The sequence below is a fragment of the Lepidochelys olivacea genome (genome assembly GCF_965140295.1).
Source record: "Lepidochelys olivacea isolate rLepOli2 genome assembly, chromosome: 26".
Lineage (NCBI taxonomy): Eukaryota > Metazoa > Chordata > Testudines > Cheloniidae > Lepidochelys > Lepidochelys olivacea.
Genome location: NC_140436.1, coordinates 12,830,565 through 12,848,587, shown reverse-complemented (window position 1 = coordinate 12,848,587; position 18,023 = coordinate 12,830,565). Strand labels below are relative to the sequence as shown.

The 18,023-nt window shown below is 49.0% G+C and overlaps 1 protein-coding gene across 4 annotated transcripts in view; it reads left to right on the top strand.

Moving 5' to 3' along the window:
* Positions 1-18,023, top strand: part of TET3 (tet methylcytosine dioxygenase 3) — a 152,147-nt gene that overhangs the window by 108,354 nt on the left and 25,770 nt on the right. For all 4 annotated transcript variants that reach the window (XM_084614946.1, XM_084614947.1, XM_084614948.1 and 1 more), the window contains one exon: positions 16,878-16,968. In XM_084614946.1, the coding sequence (XP_084471072.1) occupies positions 16,878-16,968 (91 nt within the window). The remainder of the gene's footprint in view (positions 1-16,877; positions 16,969-18,023) is intronic.

Here is an 18,023-nt window from a genome sequence, read left to right as displayed (position 1 = left end):
CCTGCTTTGCTGTCTTTGGCCTTTCTCCTTTTACCTGGACTTTGACACCACGTGGGTGGAGATCTGTTTTCCCATGACTGAAATTGCAGGGGAAGTTTTCAGCAAGGCAGAGTCTAATGACCAAAGTTGGTTTTTGGCCAGGATTCCTAACTCCTAGCCTTGTAGAACAGCACCATGGGATCATTAATGACCAGGTTCTCAGTTTTACAGTACATCCCCATCTCGCCACCACACTGGGACAGGTTTCAGGTTCTGGCCGTGGCCTGGAGTCCCCCCTCCCAGTTTCTGAGGACTTCCTAAAATGGTTTTCTCTTCTCCTTTGCTGTGTGAAAGACCCAGCAAACTGCAGAGGGAAACTGATCATACAGGGAGAACAGTGAAACTGCCTGTACCCTAAGTGCTGTCCAGTGTGTAAAGGAAACAGACTGAAAAGATTAGCGAGAAATATTTTTCCTAGCCCTCTGATCTCCTTCAGTTAACAGGGACCGTGCGTGTTACAGTAACAGGGGAACTGTTTTCAGACAGATGTGTGGGTCTGAAATTGATCATGTCATTTCACACGGAATGCCAAGGGCTCTGTCTGAAAACGGCTCTGGTGGTGGTGATTTTGGATGCGGGGGAGGCAGTGTGGATAGCACGCTGGACTGGAACTCAGGACGCCTGGATTCTGTTCCCAGCTCCGTCACTGCCCTGGGGCAACCCCCTCTGTGCAGGGCCGTCCCTAGCAATTCTGGGGCCCTATGCAGGCCTCCTCGGGGGTGGGGTGGGGCTGGCTTGGGGGGCAGGGGGGAACCACCCCCCAGCACTGCCGGCGGCACAGCTGGGGCCGGGTCGCTGCACTTCCTGCCGCCCAGCCCAGCCCGGCTGCACTCCTCAGGGGAGTGGGGGAAGAGCTGGAGCAGGGGCGGGTGCCCCACGCAGCTGCATACTTTGCGTATGGGTAAGGACGGCCCTGTCTCTGTGCCCCTGATTCTCCCTCTGTAGAGTGAGGATAAGCATACTGGCCTTTGTTGTGAAGCACTTTGCGAGGGAGCGATGGGAGGAGCTAGGTAGCCGTATTGTAAGCTAGTAGATCTGATGGACAGGGCAGGGCTAAATGGCAAAAGGCTTTAAAGGCAAAGGCCAAGATTTATGTTGGGAGGTGGTGGCAGAGAGGGAGTCAGTGGAGGGATGCCAAGAAGGGGATGATGTGGTTGGAGTCGTGAGCCAGGAAGATTGTCCTGACCTGTGACTTTTTGCATGGACTTGAGGCACTGTGGCTGGCATCAAAGGTGGAACAGTGGAGATTACAGTAGAGGCACCAAAGAGGATGGAGACCTGGGCAAGAGCCTCTTGGGTTGTTTATTGGAGGACCATTGAAGAGACTCTGATTCTAACCCCATTGGTACTTGCTTTCCTTTTCTGATAGTTCAGTGGTTGACACCAGCAGGCTGGGGCTGTCTAAGATAGTAAAGGGGAGTCATTATTGATGTAGGCTAAAGCAAGCTGTTGCTGAACACACTGTGTTACAAGCGTGTGGGGCCGGGCCACCCCTGTGGGAGACGTGGAGAGGGAGCAGGACTTAGAGCAGCCTGTGCTACACAGGTGGTCAGACCAGATGATCTGGTTGGCCCTTCTGGCCTTCAACGCTATGAAGCTCTAAGTTTTCTCCCTGCTTCCTTCCCTGCTGAAGTGACTTCCTGCAGCTCTTCAGTGGATGCACTCCCTTCCAAGCCAGCATAGCATGGCTGGCCAGTGTATTGGGGGCATGGGGGGGGGGAGGGAGGGTCAGTCCACGGTTCATGCCCTTGCCTGTTTAGGAGAGAGCCAAGCATGCAGCCTCCCAGCGAAGAGAGCTCTGATACATCCCTACAGGGGCCTTGATGGGTTTATCCCGCTTGACTGTAGTTCTAGTAGACTGAGCCTCAGTTTGCACCCAGCTGAATGTAATGTATTTCCAAGGGGCCTCTCACAGTGCTGTAGGTGTGTGTACCCCATGTATTAACCAAATGCACCACCTTACCCACTGCACCAAGATCCTCCATCGAAGCCTTTCCCAAGCCACCGAGCAGAGGGCTCGCTCTCCCTCGCTTCAGGAGAAGGGCTGGGAAGACAAGGTAATTAATGGCCAGCATAGGTGAGCTCTGGTGCCCTCTGTGACAGGTTCAGTCACAGAGACCCCCTTGGGATTGTCACCTGATGTGCTGGATTTACCTCTGAGCCCGTTTTACCTGCTAGCTTGGGACTCCAGAACCCGGCCTTGTTGAGCCAGACACGCCAGCCTGCTGCAACACAGACGCAGGGTCTAGATCACGCCCCCAAAACTGCAGACTTAACTGAAAACCACTCAGTAAGTCACCTATCTCCAACACCCAGACACCCAGCTCCCAATGGGATCCAAACCCCAAATAAATCCGTTTTAATGTGTATAAAGCTTATACAGGGTAAACTCATAAATTGTCCACTCGCTATAACACTGATAGAGAGATATGCACAGCTGTTTGCTCCCCCAGGTATTAATCCCTTACTCTGGGTTTATCAATAAACAAAAGTGATTTTATTAAGTATAAAAAGTAGGATTTAACTGGTTCTAAGTAATAACAGACAGAACAAAGTAAGTTACCAAGCAAAATAAAACAAAACACGCAATTCTAAGCCTAATATGTTAAGAAACTGATTACAGGTAAATCTCACCTTCAGACATGTTCCAATAAGCTTCTTTCACAGACTGGACTTCTTCCTAGTCTGGGCCCAATCCTTTCCCCCGGTACAGTCCTTGTTAGTTCCAGCAGGCATCTTAGGTGAAAAGCTGGGGTTTTCTCATGACTGGAACCCCCCTTGTCCTGCTCCACCCCCTTTTATAGCTTTGGCACAAGGCGGAAATCTTTTGTCTCTCTGGGTCCCCACCCCTCCTTCTAAATGGGAAAGTACCAGGTTTAAGATGGATTCCAGTTCAAGTGACATGATCACATGTCACTGAAAGACCTTATTCTGGCCAACATGTACACAGGAAGGCTTGCAGGTAAACAAACCATTTACAACCAATTGTCCTATGCAATGGGAGCCATTAAGATTCTAAACCACCATTAATGGCCAACACTTTGCATAATTACAATAGGACCTCAGAGTCATACTTTATATTTCTAGCTTCAGATAAAAGGATGATACCTTCATACAAATAGCATGAACACACTCAGTAGATTATAAGCTTTGTAATGATGCCTTACAAGAGACCTTTTGCATAAAGCATATTCCAGTTAAATCATATTCACACTCATAAGCATATTTCCATAAAACATGATGGAGTGCAACATCACACCCTCCTTAAGCCAAATGGGTATCCTGCTCCAGGGGTCTCTTTGGAGCTTCTGTGGGATGGCAAGACAAGCAGGTGTGCAGACAGGCAGCTGCTGCCTCCCCTTGCGTTAAGGGATGCCCCAGTTTAATGGGGGAGGAGGAGGTAGTGAAATATTGATAGTATGTGGTGCTTGCCTGTTATCTGTTACCGTGTGGCATGAGATCACCCCATGAGATAATACAAAGGGCTTGAATTGTCATTGCCCTGCGTTGTGGACAGTCATTTACACCAGGGCAAGGAGGGTGTAAAACAGTTCTCTTCTGATCCCCATGTGGCACGGGAGGTAAATTGACTGCAGAAGGTGCAGAATAAAGAATCAGGCCCTAAATCTGTGTCAATTGCTCAGCACTGCCGGACAGAAAACAAGCCCCACTGAAGCATCTGCTAACTAGCTCTTCTTCCACAGATGCAGGCTGGTTGCCTGTTCCCCACCATGTAATAGTAACTGTGATGGCCCAGGCTGAAATATCTATTTTTAATTATCTCTGTATTGGTTCTTTATCATTCAAATAGCCCAGCACTCCCTCTGAGCATGGTCAGAGCCAGGACAATCACGTTTCAGAGAAAAGAAGGCCAGCTGCATTTACACTCAACAGAGTAACCAAAAGAGCAAATCACATTAGCAGCAGCTTGCAAACTTTAAAAAAAAAAAAAAAAAAAAAAAAGCCAGCCAGGACTCTGGCCCCCATCACAGCCTGGTTGCTGTTTGTTCCAGGAACGAGGTTGGGGAGGGGGCGGTGTGGTTTACAAGCCACTGATCAGGCCTCTGTAGTGGAAGGACAAAGTCCCTGGCTCCGCGCTGAATACTGCCTGGAAAGCTCAAGTCTGGAATAACTGAACCGTACCAAGGGGAATGAAGCATCTGGGGATATTAGGGTCTGATCTGACGAGGTGCTGCTGAATGCCCTCAAATCCTAATTGTTTTAAACAACACTAACTGGTAAAATTGACTGATGTGCCCAGATCTGATTATTTTATAGGACACCCACAGAAGCCAATCCCCTGTTCTCCTCCTGGGCTCTTTGGACCCATCCTCCAGCTTGCTCCTGTAGGGGAGGGGAGTCCTGGTTGGGATGGTCTTTGAGTACTTTCCTCACATGGGGGGACCAGAGTCGCAGCTGGTGTAATGTGAGCTCAATGGAGCAGAAGGTTTGGCCCAGGGAACCCATGTGGAACAAGTGCTCCAGCCCATCAGAATCTTACCCTGCAGCCACGCAGCACTCAGCAGCAGTGCTGGTAAGGCAGTGTGTGCGTCTGTGATTACGTGCATTCGCGCCGTTCTAGATTTTGCAGCGGTTTTAAGGCCAGAAAGGACCAGGAGGATCGTCTGGTCTGACCTACTTGGTTGCTGTCTCAGCAGAGAGGCCAAAGCTCAAATGGTCGTAAGATTTCCCCCCGCGGCTGCTGGTTTTGGGCTTCCTCCAGTTTTGGTGTCCACAGGTACTGAGGAAATGCAACTCTAGCTAAGGCAGTGGAAGTGGAGGTTTGCTCCAGGGGTCTCAAGTTGAGCTTCCGGTAGTAGGGGACACTTTTTGAAAATGTAGGTCTAACTTGTTTTATTCTTAAGGGTCTTTGCAGGGAATCTCTCCCTTTGGAGCACATACCCTTTTCTGTTGCTACTCCCGCCATCTGAAGAGAGAATCTCCTGGAGGGTTTGGGACATTTGGTTATCGTGGAAGCTATAAGGCCATAAACAAATACAATACCCACATTTCTGCTCACTGCCCAGCACTGAAATCTCACACAGAAGCTTTCAAAGTACTAAGACCCTTTTCCCATGAGAATTTCTCACTAACAAGGTACTAGCAAGAGAACTAAGAAAATATACCCATATACAACAGTGGGCTCTAAATAAGCGGTTACCACCCAAGAAAGATCTTGGAGTCAGCGTGGATAGTTCTCTGAAAACTTCTGCTCATTGAGCAGCAGTGGTCAAAAAGGCCAACTGTATGGTAGGAACTATTAGGAAAGAGAGAGAAGATATGACTGAAAATATCTTAATGTCACACCATAAATCCATGGTGAACCCGCACCTTGAATACAGCATCCAGTTCTGGTTGCCCCATCTCTAAAAGGATAGAGTGGAAGTGGAAAAGGTTCAAGGAAGGCTGACACAGCTGATCAAGGGTAGGAAATGGGTTCCATACTAGGGGACGCTAAAAAGATACAGGCTGGTCAGCTTAGAAAAGAGACAACGGAAGGGGGATATGGTGGTCTATAAAATCATGGATGATGTGGAGAAAGTGAACACGGAAATGTTATTTATTGCTTCACATAACACAGAAGCTAGGAGTCACCTCGTGAAATTAATAGGCAGCAGGTTAAATACAAATAAGAGGAAATACTTTTTCACACAGTGCACAATTAACCTGTGGAACTCATTGGCAGGGGATGTTGTGAAGGCCAAAAGTATAATTGGGTTAAAAAAAGAACAAGATTAGTTCATGGAGGACAGGGCCGTCAATGGCTATTAGCCAAGATGGCCAGGGAAACAACTCCATGCTCCAGGTAACCATAAACCTATGGTTACCAGAAACCGGGAATGGAAATGGGAGTGGATCATTCCGTACTTCCCCTAGTCTGTACGCTCCCTCTAAAGCTCTGGTACTGGCCACTGTTGGAGGCAGGATATTGAGCTAGCTGGACCGATGGTCAGACCCAGTGTGGCAGCTCTCATGTTATACAAGAGACCGGGATCTGCAGAATGGTCTCCAAATAAAATGTTCACCTGTCAGTTGCTCTTTAAACACACACCTTTAAGGCTAATGAATTTTACTTTCATTTTTCTTCTGTCTGCAAAAATCCATAGGGGTATGTGAGGTAATATATTTTATTGAACCAACTTAAAAGTTCAAACAAATCAGTTCTAGGAGCACAATGCACAAGAGCGCCCTGCATTAACAAAAATGGTTGTAATACATCCCTAAAAATAATGCTTGGTCCTACAATAACAAGCTAGTGTAACCCTACAATAACAAACAGATGTAACCCTACCAGAACTGACCCACCATTCTGTTTCATTATTTTGATTCCTAGGTGTAAACGACGTTCTTGGGTAGTTGAAGATTATTTGGTCATGGAGGGTTGGTAAATTCAAGGCAGTGGGAGGAAGGGTGCTCATAAGAGGGATTCTGGGTTCAACTCCGGGCTCTGATACGTGCACCCTGTGTGACCTTGGCATGTCACTCAGAGGGAAGTTTTCAAAGACACAAATGGCAGGTTGATGCCTGACTCCCCTTGAGTTTAAATGAGAATTAGGACTGGCTCGGCACCGTTGGAGTGAGCAGGTGTTTTGCCACTGACTTCATTGAGAGCAGGATCAGGGTTTATGGTGCCTTTGAAAACTCTGCTCCTGAATTACGATGATTTTAATTAGCAGTGTTTGTATTTTGGTAGTGCCGAGAGGTCTCAATCAGTGATCAGGTCCCCATTGTGCTAGGTGTTGCACACACTGAGAACAAAAATCTTTGTCTCAGTTCCTCCCATCTGTACAATAATACTCCCTTTGTCTATCGTGTCTATTTAGATTACCAGCTCTTTGGGGAGAACGCCTCTCTCGCTGTTAGTATAGCCCTTAGCCCAGTGCGGTTCTCATCTTGGCTGGAACCACTGAGTGCTAATGTCGTATAAATAATACTAATCATTGTTATTTAAAAGCCTGCTTTTTAGAAACAAGCTAAACCCTACAATAACAAAGTCACATGCACATGACAGGAGGAGAAATAGTTTGGTGAGGAAACAGGCTTTAGCTTACTATAAACAAAGTAGCAAGCAGTGATGTTAGGCCAATATTTTAAAAATTGACTAGTGATTCCGGGTGCCTCATTTTTTGGGGTGCTCAACTCAAGACACCTTAAAAGGGGGCAGTTTCAGAAAGTGCTGAGCGCCCAGCCCAGGGAAAATCCAGCCCCTTTAAGGGATCTCAAGCTGGGCAATCGAAAATTGAGGCTTCCGAAATCACTAGTCACTTTTGAAAATCTCAGCCTTGAAGATCACTCCCCATACCACCTAGAACCCGACATTCTAGTAATGTTCTGAGCTGAAAAGGTTTGAACCAGTCATGGCTGAAAGCTACTTAAACTTGTGGTTCATCTTTCTCTCCACGAGGGTGTGGAAATTAGTAGCACAGCATCTGTAGCCAACTCACAAAATGATTGGCTGAAACCGATTCTGGAAACCAACACTGAAAGGTATTAATGCTTTGCAAATCAGTGGGAATTCTGAACAATATGTACAGTTCAGCTGCTCCTGGAGTTCTCTGGCCTGTGTTGTACAGGAGGTCAGATTAGATGAACGCAGTGGTCCCTTCTGGCCTTGGAATCTATGATGAAGCTTTGCTGTGAGTCAGGCAAAAGGAGAGCTTTGAAATCAGAATTTTAATTTAGGGTGAATTTGTATAAGTCTCCCCCAAATCCTCTGGAAGCAGAAATGACTGAATCGGTGAAGAGGCTGCCTTCTTCCATACAGGTGCTTGATTCTTTCTTGCATGCTTTAGGGGTAGCCAGCTGGCATGGAGACATTCCAAAATAGTAGCATTTGTTTGCAACGAAGCGAAAAAGTCACTTCCCAAATCTGTTCGCCTCTCATTTGGATCATCTCTAACAATGTTCCCGCCGGGCGGTGATGCCAGGTGTAATGTTGCCTCAGTTTGGCCTCTCTGATCTTTGAGGCTGAGTCCACTCTGCGTGTGCTCAGAGGGTAATTGTACTCCGGAAAAGGAAGCAATTTGCAACCTCTTGTTTAGAAACAGGAAATAGAATTTGGAGTGGTCCCGATTTCTTGCTGAGAGACAGAATTATGGACGTTCTTTCCTGCTCTTACTAATCCAAATGCTTAGACGTTCCTTGCAAATCTGGAAAATGGAAAGTACTTTGTCTTTGGCACTGGGGCAGGTAAATCTCTTCTGAACTCAAGTGAACCTGATAGATCCAGCATTTCTGAGAGCGGCATGTGCCGGGGAACAGTCCCCTAGACTTTTCTCCTCTTGCCAGATGATTTGGTAGGTCATTGTGATTGATAAACATTTTCTTGGGTTGCATCTTTATATATTTTTGCTGTTACATTTTCATCCTGAATATTTCTAAGTGCTAAAATAGTTTTTTTTCCTGCATTTGGGCACCATCACATTTGGAATAGCTGAAGACAGATCATAAAACATATTTCCGTTCAGATTAGTTTTAAAATTATTTATATTTTTAGATGTTTTGAGTGTAATCTCATGTAACCAGGATCTCTCTTTCCTAATCTGTTTATGTCTATCTGCATGTCTTAATCTAGCTATAAATCTATCATTTTTCTCCTCTATTTATCTGACTTGTCTCGCTATCTTTATTTTTTCCTGTCTTAATAGATTTCTCTCTCATTTTTCCAGAATATTAGTCATTGCAGTAGCTAGTTGCTGGGCCCCTGACAGTGTCACTTGAATTTGCAGTATATATTGGGTTTCCCAATTTAAAGTAAGTAAATAATTTAAATCAGAAGGATGCTGGATTGAAAATACTTTTTTTTTTCTTTTTCTTTTTTTTTTTTTTTTTGGCTGTGTGGTAGAAAGACGATAGTGAAATTAATAGTAAGAGACACTGTCCCCCCTTTCCCTTGCAAACATGCAGAGACACTATATCACTGTCCCCAATTGAAATAGTCACCTAGAGGGAGAAACTGAAGTTTTGACAAAACCAAGTTGTTTGGCTCTTTCTGGCAAAAAGCTTTTAGGGCCCGATTTTTATAGGTATTTGGGCACCCAATGCCTATAAAAAAAAAACAATGGGAGTTAGGCACCTAAATACCTTTAAAAGGCTGGCCCTTAGGCCTGGTCTGCACTACAGAGGTAGGTTGATGTAAGCTGCCATGCACTGACCTGCTGGGCATGTGTCTACACGTAAATTTGTCTCCCACTGATGTAAGCTCTCCATTATACGACATAGTAACAGCACCTCCTTGAGCGGCGTTGAATCATGGTCAATGTCCTGAAGTCAACGCAGCACTGCTGCAGATACTGTGTTAAATATGTTGACCCACGCAGCTGTCCCACAATGCAACACACTGATCACTCTGGTCACAATTGTTAATTCCACTGCCCAGGGGGTCACAGAGACCAGAAGCCTCCTCCCACCAAAACCCCAAGAATTTTTGAAATACCTTTTCTTGATTGCCCCGCTTGGCGAGTCCACCTAGCAGCTTTCCATGGTTATGCACAAGGGCCCAGCTGACCATGCTGGCTACGCAATCCAGGCGCACTCCCACCTGGAGTACACAGGAGATATTGGATCTCCTGGGCCTGTGGGAAGAAGAGGCTGGGTAGGCACAGCTAAGGACCAGCCATAGAAATGTGAAGATCTCTGAGCAGATTGCACGGGGGATGCAGGAGACGGAGTACGACAGGGATCAGCAGCTGTGCCACGTGAAAGCGAAGGAACTGCAGCAGGCAAACCAGAAGGGCAGAGAGGCTGACAATCAATCCAGTGCCGAGCCGCAGACCTGCTTTTACAAAGAGCTGCATGCCATATTTGGCGGAGACCTCCCCATGCACCACCCTGGGTACCGCCGTGGAGCCCGAGACAGAGGCCCCTGGCGTGAACAGTGAGGATGAAGAGGATGAAGGACATGTGCCAGGGAGGCCCAGCTATGCCAAGAGCCAGGATCTTTTTGAGACTTCACCATAGTCCAGTTGGTCCCAGCTGTCAAGCGTGATGCAAGGGAAGGAACCTCAGGTAAGAGGGTAAATTTATTTCCCATTACAGCGATGATGCCCCCAACTTAGCAGGACAAAGCTATCGACTTTTCCTTAATGTACGCATGCTAGACTAGGTAGCGATACAACAAAGAGGTAGTGTAGTTATCTGCTTTTCATTCCCCTCTAGAGTTAGACGGGTGGATGGAGCGGGATTGTCACGCGTAGCAGTGTGTGTCTGTACACAGGGATGTGTCTTGAATCCTCCCAAGAGATCTTGAGGAAAGGTTTCTAGGGCCGACAGCCTTATTTCCCCCTCTGCGGTAGGGTGCTTTCCTACGCCAGTCAGTGATAACTTCAGCAGGCACCGTTGCAGTACGCACGCTTGCAGCACATGGGCCTTGGGAATGCAAGCTGCAGCTGTGCTCTCTGTGCCTTTGTCACCCTCGGGAGTGGGATATCAGCTCAGATCGCCCCAGCCTGTGGAAAATGGTGCCAGTATTCAGCGCCATTGCCCTGTACTCATAGTTTCATGCAACCGAGCAATACCCTCCTCATTTCCCTCAAGTGCGGTGCCTGGTGCTGTGCACGAGCACTTGGAAGCAGACTGTCAGTCAGGAGGTCTTGCTTAAAGCATCCGGGGAGCATGGGAAGGGAGTTCAGAAACTTAACTTTCACTTTCTGTTTCACGTACTGACAGCGGTACCTTTGTGTGTTCTATCTGCCACTGCCGCCGTTGTGGCCTTCAGGGGTTCCCCCTCTACACCTGTGGAACGCTTGAGTCAGAGAAAGAAGAGGACTCAGGATGACATGTTCGGCAAGATCCTGCAAGACAGTGCTGCATCAGACTGTGAGCAGAGGGCCTGGAGGGTGAATATTACAGTCTGGATGGAGAGGGAAAGAACAGACAGGAGAAGATCCAGGAGTCTCAGCAGGCAAAGGAGAGGGAGATGCACCAGGGGCTTCTCCTACCGCTCCACACTAAGGACAACCACAGTATCGCATACACTGACCTTTGAGAGCCATGGTTGATGTATGACTAACTAAAGTGAACATGAATGTTCCTTCCTCTTCTTTAAACTCTGATCCATAAATTTATTAAGGTTTTAATATATTTGCTTTTAACTTGCACAGAATTTCTGCTGAAGTGTTTTTGTGAGTCAATTAAACTCTGTTGTTTGGAGAATAATTCATTTTTATTAATCCCAATGTATGATGCGGAATGGCTGATGGTAGTGAGGGCACCCGCTTACCTGTTATCATACACTGTGACAGCTCATTGGATCAGTGACACACACAGTGTAATGTTCATAAATGTACAGCAAGCACCACAAAATTCAATGTTATGTTCATAGATGTGTACCAAGCAACGCACAATTCCTAACAGGCCCCCAAACTGCAGGGCTGAGTAGAGCACAGTCCACCACGACACATTACTGGGGCTCATTGATAAAGTGCTCTTTCAAAGCCTCTCTGAGCTGGGTGGCTCCACATTGAGGTCTTCTAATAGCCCTTGTGTGTGGTTGTTCAAACTCATCAGACAGCTGCTCCACCTGCACCCTCTGCCCCAGCAGCAACTTTTACCCCTTTGTGTCACAGATATTATGCGGGACGCTGCAGGCAGCTCTAACCACTGGGATATTTTTCCTCACAGAAAATATCTGGTGAGTAAACAACACCAGCGTCCCTTCAGCCTACCAAAAGCACATTCAGCTGTCATCCTGCACTGGCAGTTGAATCTTCCCTTGGTGCTGCCAAGGTGCCCAGTGTACAGCTTCATGAGCAAGGGGTAGGCTGGATCCCCCAGGATCATGATAGGCATTTCAACATCGCCAATGGTAATCTGCTGGTCATGAAAGAAAATCCCTGCTTTTAGCTTTCTGAATAGTTCTGTGTTCTTAAAGATGCAAGCGTCACGCACCTTCCCTGACCAGCCAACACTGATGTCAGTGAAGTGTTTCCAGTGATCAACCAGCACTTGCATAACGATAGAAAAATAGCCCTTTCTGTTGATGTACTCTCTGGCAAAGTGGGCTGATGCCAAAATAGGGATATGCGTGCCGGCTATCATTCCACCACAGTTTGGGAACCCCATTGCTGCAAATCCACTATGTCCTGCACATTGCTGAGAGTCACAGTCCTGCAGAGCAGGAGACAGTTAATGGCCCTGCACACGTGCATAACAACAGCCCCCACTGTAGATTTTCCAACTTCAAAATGATTTTCCCGTTGACCTGTAGCAGTCCAGTGTTGCAAGTTGCCACAGTGCGATCGCCGCTTGCTTCTCCATTCTCAGTGCAGCTCTCAGTCTGGTGTCTCTGTGCCAGGGGACTGGGATGAGCTTGGCACACAGATCCAGGAATATGGCCTTTCATATCTGAAAGTTCTTTAGCCACTGCTCGTCATCCTAAGCCTCTATTACAAAGGGATCCCACCAGTAAGTGCTCGTTACTTGGGTCCAGAAGCGGCACTCCACTGTTTGCAGCTGCTCCATGAATACCACCAGCGGTATTGAATTGGTTCTTGCTATGTTACACAGCAGTCTGCCCTCCCAGAAATCACCATTTTCCCCTTTGCTCTTCTTGCGGCTCTGCAAATACCAGAGGATCACGCATCCTGTTCTCACCGCACTCGTGACAATAATGCAGAGCTGTGCAGCCTCCATGCTTCGGTCAGAGATAATGGACAGCGACAAGTCCGGCACAGGTTCATGGGATTTGCAAAATAGGTGCGACAGTTATGGGACAGAGGTGGCATTATGGGATGGGGAAAGTTGCATGATGGGAACTTGGTCCCACAATCCAAGTCTCCCCTTACGTGACTCATTTCTGCCCTCACCATACATTGTCAAAACTTCCCAAAAAAGAGTGTGCTGGATGATGGTGAGTTGCACGCTGGGATGCCTCCCCATGGTGCACCGTGCACTGACATGAATGCCCCTGCAGTGCCAAAGCAAGGAGCCACGTATGTATGTGCACGAGTGATATACTCGGTGCAGCAGCCGATGTCAACGTCAGTTGCCTCGGCAATAGTTTGCCGTGTAGACGTGCCCTTAGACAATAATGCCATGGGCTTGGGGAAACGTGGATCTTGGCACTGCCCCCTGAACTCCAGAGCGCGGGCTGTATCCATGCATTTGCTGTGCCAGGCCAATTCTACCTCCTACACAAAAGCACAATGGAGGAGGAAAAATGTAGAAGTCGGAGCTAATTTTTGGCTAAGCTGGGCCCTGAAATGGCTCTCTAACTCTGGCCATTTCTGCTTCTTCCCGAGTAGTCCTACTAGCTACTAGCCCCCAGGTGTCTGGTATCCAGCAACTGCACGAGTCTCTCTTTTTCCCCCTGCTGGTTGGACTTGAGTTCTGTGTCCCGTCATGCGTGCTGGGGCGGTGAATGTTACAGTGGGTGCCGCCTTTGATCGTGTAGCTCATGGCCAGGATTTGCAAAGAAACTTTGGGATAGAAATTCCCAGCCTACCACCTCTGGTGCCTTCACCTGCTCCCACGGCTTCAGTTATCTCTGCCGGGCTGATGACTCCTGAGCCTGCTAGGCCTCTCCTTCCAGATCTCCTGCTGGATGCCCTACTCTTGCCTCCGACGCCAGGCCCCATTCATCAGTGCCCTGCTCCTGGTGGAATCATTCACAGCCGTGCAAAGAGGGAGTCAGATGATACCAGGTCATTCGGTTGTGGTGGCACATTGCACTGCTGTAGATGGCTCCATGTGGGGTAGGGGCCCACGTCCCTGAACTTCTGATTGTTTCTCCTTGTTCCTCTCCAACTCGCTTTCCCATCTCCCAGGTGCTCAGCCAGGGGGTTATCCGTGGCTCTTTTCCCTGCTGTAGCTGGGGCTCTTGCTCAGTTTGGTCCCCTCTTCCCGTCTAGTGTCATTAATTTCTGCCCATCTCTCACCGTTCCCGCATCTCCAACTCTTGGCCATGTGCTAGGGACCTCTCGGGGTCGGTGGAGTCTCCCAAGGGTACCAGTGGTGTACCTGAGAAAGGAATCTGGCCTGCACTCAGATAAATGACTCTCCCGGTGATGTAAGTCAGGAGTAACTCCATTGTAGCCAGTGGGTCAGATGCTCGGTGTAAATGGGGGTAGCTGATCTGCAGTGGTTGAGGCTCTGGGACATCAGAGTTACACTGGATTAAAGGAAGAGGTATAAACACGTATCTTTACCTCTAGGCCGCCGTTCGTGCCTGGATGTGGCATTGAAGGGGATTTTGCTTCTTGCACTCCCTCTGGTGGGCACTTCCTTTGCCCGGATGGTCAGCCCCAACCAGTCCCTTCTCCAGAGTGCCTTGCTTGGTCTTCTGTGGCTCAGTTCAGTCCCATTCTGGGTTCAGCTCTAAACAAAAAACATAAAAAGGATCCTTTGCCCCTCCTCAGTTCAACTTCAACTCCTCCCCCTTGTCAAGGTACTGACCCCCTGATTTTTCCCTGCAGGGAATCCAAGTGCCATTTAAGCTAGCCTTCCACCCCTCCTGCGCGTCTGTCTCATTCCCTGGTCTTCATCGACCCTTGCTTGGGACTCCTCTCCACTCTACAGCTAACCCTACTCTTGTCGTTCCACTTTCTGGCCAGGGCCAAGCCCTGCTACAGGAAGGGACTCTCCCTAGTTCGTCTCTGCCACGCCTGTGCTCTCTCAGCTCCTTGTACAGCCTCGCTGTCCCCACTCTGACCCAAGAGGCAATCGATCACCTCCCAGGTGCAGAGCATAACTAAGTAGGGTCTTTCCCTTGCCTTACAGGTGCCTATGTTTGAGATGAAATAGCACCGGTTTACCCAGCTGGGCAAAGTAGATGGCTTTGGGTCACAGCTGTGTTCTTTGCTCCTGTCTCTCTCCAGCTTCACCTTGATCCCAGGAGGCTGCGAAAAGAGAGAGGGAGAAAATGTTCCATGTGGGCCAGAAAATATAGCAAAATCTGCCCCTGCCAGAGAGCTGGTTAATCCGTGATTTAGAAACCTCTTGCTTTTCTCCCAATATAATCCGGCTTCTCAGCATTCACCAAACAATCTTGTTCCAGCTGATCGGAGGAACCTGACTGCGATGTCTCCAGGCAAGGAACTCATGCATCCTGTGCAGGGCTGGTAGCTGCGTTTGCATCGCTCACCCCTGTTGGTCATTGCCCTCCAGAGGCCGGCTGTATAGAATGCAATGAGTGCCAGGCCATGCTTGCTTGATGCAGTGATGGCCTGGCTCTGTATCTAGGTGCTTGGTGCTGGGCCATGCCTGAAGCTATTCTGCTGAACCTGAGTTGTGTGTGTGTGTGTATATCTTGTTCCATCACATGCCACAAGATTCACTGGGTGGGACTCTCCACTGGTGGGAATTACCGTAGCTGTACCAATTTTAGGGGAGCTCTGCTGATCTGTCCCAGCTGGGGATCGGGCCCGTTGTGTCCAGTTTCAGGAAGGAGGGGTGGATTTGCATGTATCTTCCCCACGCGGGTTATTGCGAGAAGCTGCTTTTCTCCATGGCTGCATTTAAAGGGCGTGAAGTGCGCTGCGGGCAATGCTGCCAGGAATGGCTGAAAACCTGTTTCTTGTCACTGAGTGAAAAGGGAGGGTGGTTTTGATAGGCGTTGGCTGTGTGTTAAAAGCAGGCACACCTCTGTTTGCTAAGGGCTGGATTGTGCTGCCTTAACTCATGTGAGATATGACCTAGTTCAGCCAGGAGCCCACTGAAGTCACAGGGGAGAAAGGCACTTCTGATGAGGAGTAAGGGTGGCAGAAGCTGACCCCTTACAGCACAGATGTGGGAAAGGACTATGCAATTAAGGCACCGCCTTGCTTATCAGCATGGACTTGTGGTTAACAAAGCCCTGGCTGGCATGATTTAGTTGGGGATTGGTCCTGCTTTGAGCAGGGGGTTGGACTAGATGACCTCCTGAGGTCTCTTCCTACCCTAATCTTCTATGATAATACACTAGGCAGGTGCTCTGCAGATCCATGTTCCATTCCTGGCTCTGCTGTATGTGACTTAATATATGTGCGCTTTAGTCCCCAGCTGTAAACTGGGGGTAACAATCCCACCTTTGTGTGCTTAGATTGTAAGCTCTTTGAGACTGGGGCTGTCCCATTGTGTCTGTACAGCGCCTAGCCCAGAGGCACCTGGATCTAGGTGAGGACCTCTAGGTGCTCCTGTAAACTAAGCATTACTAGTCATAACTTTCTCTGTGCGTACACCCAGAGTTCTGTCTGCTCACTGGAGATGCAAAAGTAAGCATTGCTCTCTCTAACTCTTGCTAACCCTGCAGTCCTGGGAAAGGAAGCTGAGGGCGATTTCTTATTGTGCATCGTCAACTGAACGCTTGGCTAAGGGCTTGTCTACACCTGGAGTTAATATCAGGACCAGCTGTTGCCCTTTAAATTCATATCTTGCCTTAATCTGAGTTCACTTTCAAGTGTGGACAAGCCTCAGGCCTGGTCTACACTGAAAATTTCTATCGACCGAGCTTTAGCACTCAGGGCTCTGCAAAATCCACTGCCCTGAGCGCTGTGGCTACACCGATATAACCCACAGTGTAGACACAGCTCGGGTGACGGAAGGATGCTTCCCTCAACGTCACCGCCTCTGCTCGGGAAGGCGGAGTTCCTGCAGCGACAGAAAACGGCGATCGCTCCGTCGCTGTGCCGCCTGTCATGTGAACACGCCCTAAGTGTGGTCGGCTGCAGCTCTGCAAACTCGGGGATCGCACTGAGGCTGCACAGGTGGTGCTGGTGGGCGGGCGTCTTGTGAAGAGCGTGGGGCCGTCCTGATTTCACTAAGGACTTGCGTTAGCCTGCAGGATCTGCCTGGTTCTGGGGAGGGTAGAGGGGGTTGGCACCGGTTCAAATGAAGTAATCCCCCCCCCTTGTTTTTCCTAGAACAAATAGTGGAGAAAGACGAGGGACCATACTACACCCACCTGGGATCAGGACCAACGGTGGCATCTATCAGGGATCTCATGGAAGAGAGGTATGTCACGAATGGTTTGCAACAAGTGAGACAGGTGGAGTAAAATCCCTCCCTCCTGTTCAGAGGGCCCCGTGGAAGAGGGGCTATGCTGAATCAGTGCATTCCTTAGCTGCCCCACCCCTGCCTCCTCCACAGCTGGGGCTGCTCACTTTTCTGCCTTGCAAAGGACCCCCTGGGAAGAGGGGGGCGATTGCAGATGCTTCCAGTGCCCTCTGCTGGTCATGCTGCCACTGAGGGCCCTGTGCCAGGGGCTGCAGCCACATCACCCCAGGCAGAATCTAACCCACGGGCGTCTTCCAGGAAGGCTGGTGTTGTCGCCCAAGGTAAAGGCTGATCTGGGCAGCAGAGTGTCCCGCTCTGACGCTGGGCTTGGCGGTGGAGCAAGCACCGTGTCTGTGCCAGGGCAAACAATTCCTCCAATTTATCAGGCACAGCTAGATTTCTTCTGCACCAGGCATGCATGTCACCTCGGCCCACCGCTTCCCTCCAGCTGGCATGGTGCTTGTGGACAGCGTAAATGGGAAGCCAAAAAGCCGCCCCTCCTGCCCCCATGCTTCCATCTCCGCACGTGTTCTACTCGTGCTTGGATTCACCTGCCTGTTGGTTGCGTTATCCCGGGGTGGCGACGCAGGACGGGGCGTGGGATTTTTGCTCTCCCGGCTACCGTTCCGGTGAAAGTTGTCCGGGATTGTCTGGGTTTGTCAGCAGTCCCTGGGAGAGGTGGTGGTGAATACAACTTTCACGGGTCCCTGAAGGGTGTGTCTGCACTGCCATCCGGAGGCGTGAATGCAGCACTGGTGGATACACCTGAGTTATCTTTGATCCAGATCTATGGGGGTGGTGGGCACCCCAGTATGTACCCAAAGTCCCTGGTAGGGAGGGATGCTGCTTCTGGGGGGTTTCACTGCTATTGTTAACTCTAGTGTAGATCGGTCTACGGCACGTACAGCGGTCGCACCTCCGACTGCACATAACCTAAATCACCGTGGCCGTGGCTAGACCAGGGTTCAGAGTTGGTAGAGGGTATTAGCTGACATATTCTGCCTAACACTCTG